Here is a 2733-nt window from a genome sequence, read left to right as displayed (position 1 = left end):
CATTATGATTCATAACAGTAGAAAAATTACAGTTATGAAGTAGCAACAAAAATAATTTTATGGTTGGGGGTCACCACAACATGAGGAACTGTATTAAAGGATCACGGCATTAGGAAGGTTGAGAACCACTGTCCTATGGGAAAGGGTACAGATAAATGATGTAAGAAAATGCTGATACTTGAGAAACTACTGCTGTGAATAATAAAGTGCTTTTTCTCTAATAAGGAGTTTCTTATCTTCTGTTAGTGTCCATAAAATGGTGGTGTGCAAACGTTTTAGTTTGTAAATGTGGTAAAATCTCAAGTCCTCTCACCATACTTGACAAGCTATTAAAATAATTAAGAGTTTTGGGAGAATAGAGCTACTCAGAACCCTGTGTGTGAATGGTCCCCACAGTAGACTTTATGAGATACTCGTCCTTAGGCAAATCTATCTCAAAACACTCTGCTCACCTTGAGCCCAACCAGACCTAGGAGAGAACATGGTGTTACAGACCAAGGCCTCTGTGGAATTAATTGGAATACCCAGTGACTAGAACATTCCTTCAAGTGGCACACAATTGAGCATATGTCCAAGATGGACTTATGTGTTTCCCGTGTCTGAAAGAGAATACTGTGCCATCATAATTCCTCATGATTTGATTCATCACAATCTTATGACGGGCCAAAGACACACTTCTAAAATGAGCAAGGTTCACAGTGGTTAGCTGTCAGTCACATGTTTGGTCAAAAACCTTTGAACTAAATTTAGTGATCTATTCAATGAACAGTTACAATAAAGTTAGGATGACATTTAATGGCAAGTTTTAGTTATTACTCTATAATAATGAATAAACAATCTATATAAGTAACTATAATTAGAGTTCTTTTCAAATATTAGTGTCAAGACTGTGTGAAGTAAGGTAAGAAACAGAAAAAAATTTTAAATATTTTTTTTTTTAATGAAAGAGAAAAGTTAGCTGCTCTGAACTCACTCTAAAGCTCTCTGAATCTATATACCTAAACCAAGGAGACTCTGGCAGCTGGCTTACTGGTCTAGATGACCCTAAACGAGGGCTCCGGGAGATGTCATAGGAGGCCAGTCCCAACTCCTGGCGACCACATGTGAACTGGGGTCCATAGAGATTCCAGTAGACAAAGCTTTGGAAGCATGAGTTTGCCAAGGTTTTCTGCTGATGGGCCTCCGGGTGAAGTCAAGCCAGGAACTTTTTAGTTAGCAGGATAGTAGTGAACCATTTGCAGCACCCAGAGACTCTCTTAATTAACAATGAGATTTCAAAATCATCACATCACAAACAATTAATTCTTCATACCTGTAGGGTACCAAGCTAAAAGAAAATCAAATTTCAAAGGCTTTTTTTCTTTGAAGGACCAACATGTTCTTTTATACCTCTTGGAATCCAGATTAATGGATAAATCCATCAAATCAATGGTGACAACTTAAAAAAACAAAAGAAAGAAGGAATATTTTAGTCATATATACACAGCTTCCACTTTGAAAAAAGCATGCTAAATATCCTAATTAAAATAACATCGTATGTTTAATAAAAATTGTTCTGTTTCTCTTGAACTCCCTTCTGTTCACCCAATCGAATTCCCCCTTTAGTGGGCATTTCTAACATAGTGGGCTAAGGAGAGTAGATATTTTAACTCATATTTTTCTAAAGTCAAATCTACCTATGGACAAAGTGGCCTAATTATTAATGTTTAAACCAGACATTGTTACCAGAATCCAATCTCTTCACATGCATCCTGTAATCATAAAGACTTGAGGGGAGAAAAATGTATTAAGAGCAAGCTACAGACACCTATCTTGGGTTACTGCTTTAACATTTTAACCCCAAACAAATATATGCAGTGAAGTATGTCCAATCTTGTCATCTTTAGTGCAGCCTATAGATGGAGAAAAATAAATACAAAATTAATGTCTCCTCTGAAGCCCTTTGGGTTATATAATAGTTCTTAGAATCAGAAGTTTAAAGATAAGAAAAAGTTAAACTCTTTCTGAGCAAAGCGAGTGTGGGCAATTCAAACACTCAAATTTAAATTAGTATAGGAAAATTACTGAAGTTTTAGACTCTGGTAGAGCAAGCCTAATAACTTACTAAATTTCATGACTTTTCTGCCTGAATATTGAGATGGACGACCTTGAAGTCCGGTTTCTTCATAAGTGTCTTTATCCAGCGATAAAATTAATTTCCCTATGAATAAAAAAATTCTTAATTAAAGAGATGTTCAAAATATGACAGTCTCTAAATGAAAGCAAGGCAAATCAAAAGATTCGATGTTAGTATAATTATGTAAAAGGATTTTATTGCGGTGTTTATTTATAAGTGAAATTAGAAAGAATAGTTAAAATACATTATGGTACACCTGGTCTCTGGAGTATGTTCAAGCCACTAAAATTAGTAAGTCAGAACTATATGCACTCATAGAGAAAATGGCTATAGTTCTTGCTTGTTCTATGACAGAAATTTCTTCTTTGGATTTTTTAATATTGTGGGTGGTCTTTTCTTTCTTACTCTTTATTTTTATTATTTTCTTTGTTTCATTTTGCTTTTGGTTTTTTTTTGTTTCTGTTAGGTTTCACAGTTTATGAAGTATAGAAGTAGATGTGTGGTTGGTAAAAAAAACCCTGGGACAAAGGAACAACTAGGATCCAAAATCAATGGCCAGAAGGGCTTAAGCAAGGGCAATGTAGCTGAGAGGAATTACTGAAACTCAAATGAAGGCT

The 2733-nt window shown here is 35.1% G+C and overlaps 1 protein-coding gene across 1 annotated transcript in view; it reads right to left on the bottom strand.

Moving 5' to 3' along the window:
• Positions 1–2733, bottom strand: part of RPP40 (ribonuclease P/MRP subunit p40) — a 36926-nt gene that overhangs the window by 8846 nt on the left and 25347 nt on the right. The window contains exons 4-5 of the mRNA XM_004711645.4: positions 2105–2200; positions 1313–1438 (exon numbers count right to left, since the gene is read on the bottom strand). Coding sequence (XP_004711702.1) covers positions 1313–1438; positions 2105–2200 — 222 coding nt within the window. The remainder of the gene's footprint in view (positions 1–1312; positions 1439–2104; positions 2201–2733) is intronic.

This window comes from Echinops telfairi, unplaced genomic scaffold, assembly GCF_000313985.2.
Source record: "Echinops telfairi isolate 266 unplaced genomic scaffold, ASM31398v2 ScPeMD7_655;HRSCAF=1070, whole genome shotgun sequence".
Classification (NCBI taxonomy): Eukaryota; Metazoa; Chordata; class Mammalia; order Afrosoricida; family Tenrecidae; genus Echinops; species Echinops telfairi.
This window is presented reverse-complemented; position numbering and strand designations above follow the sequence as displayed.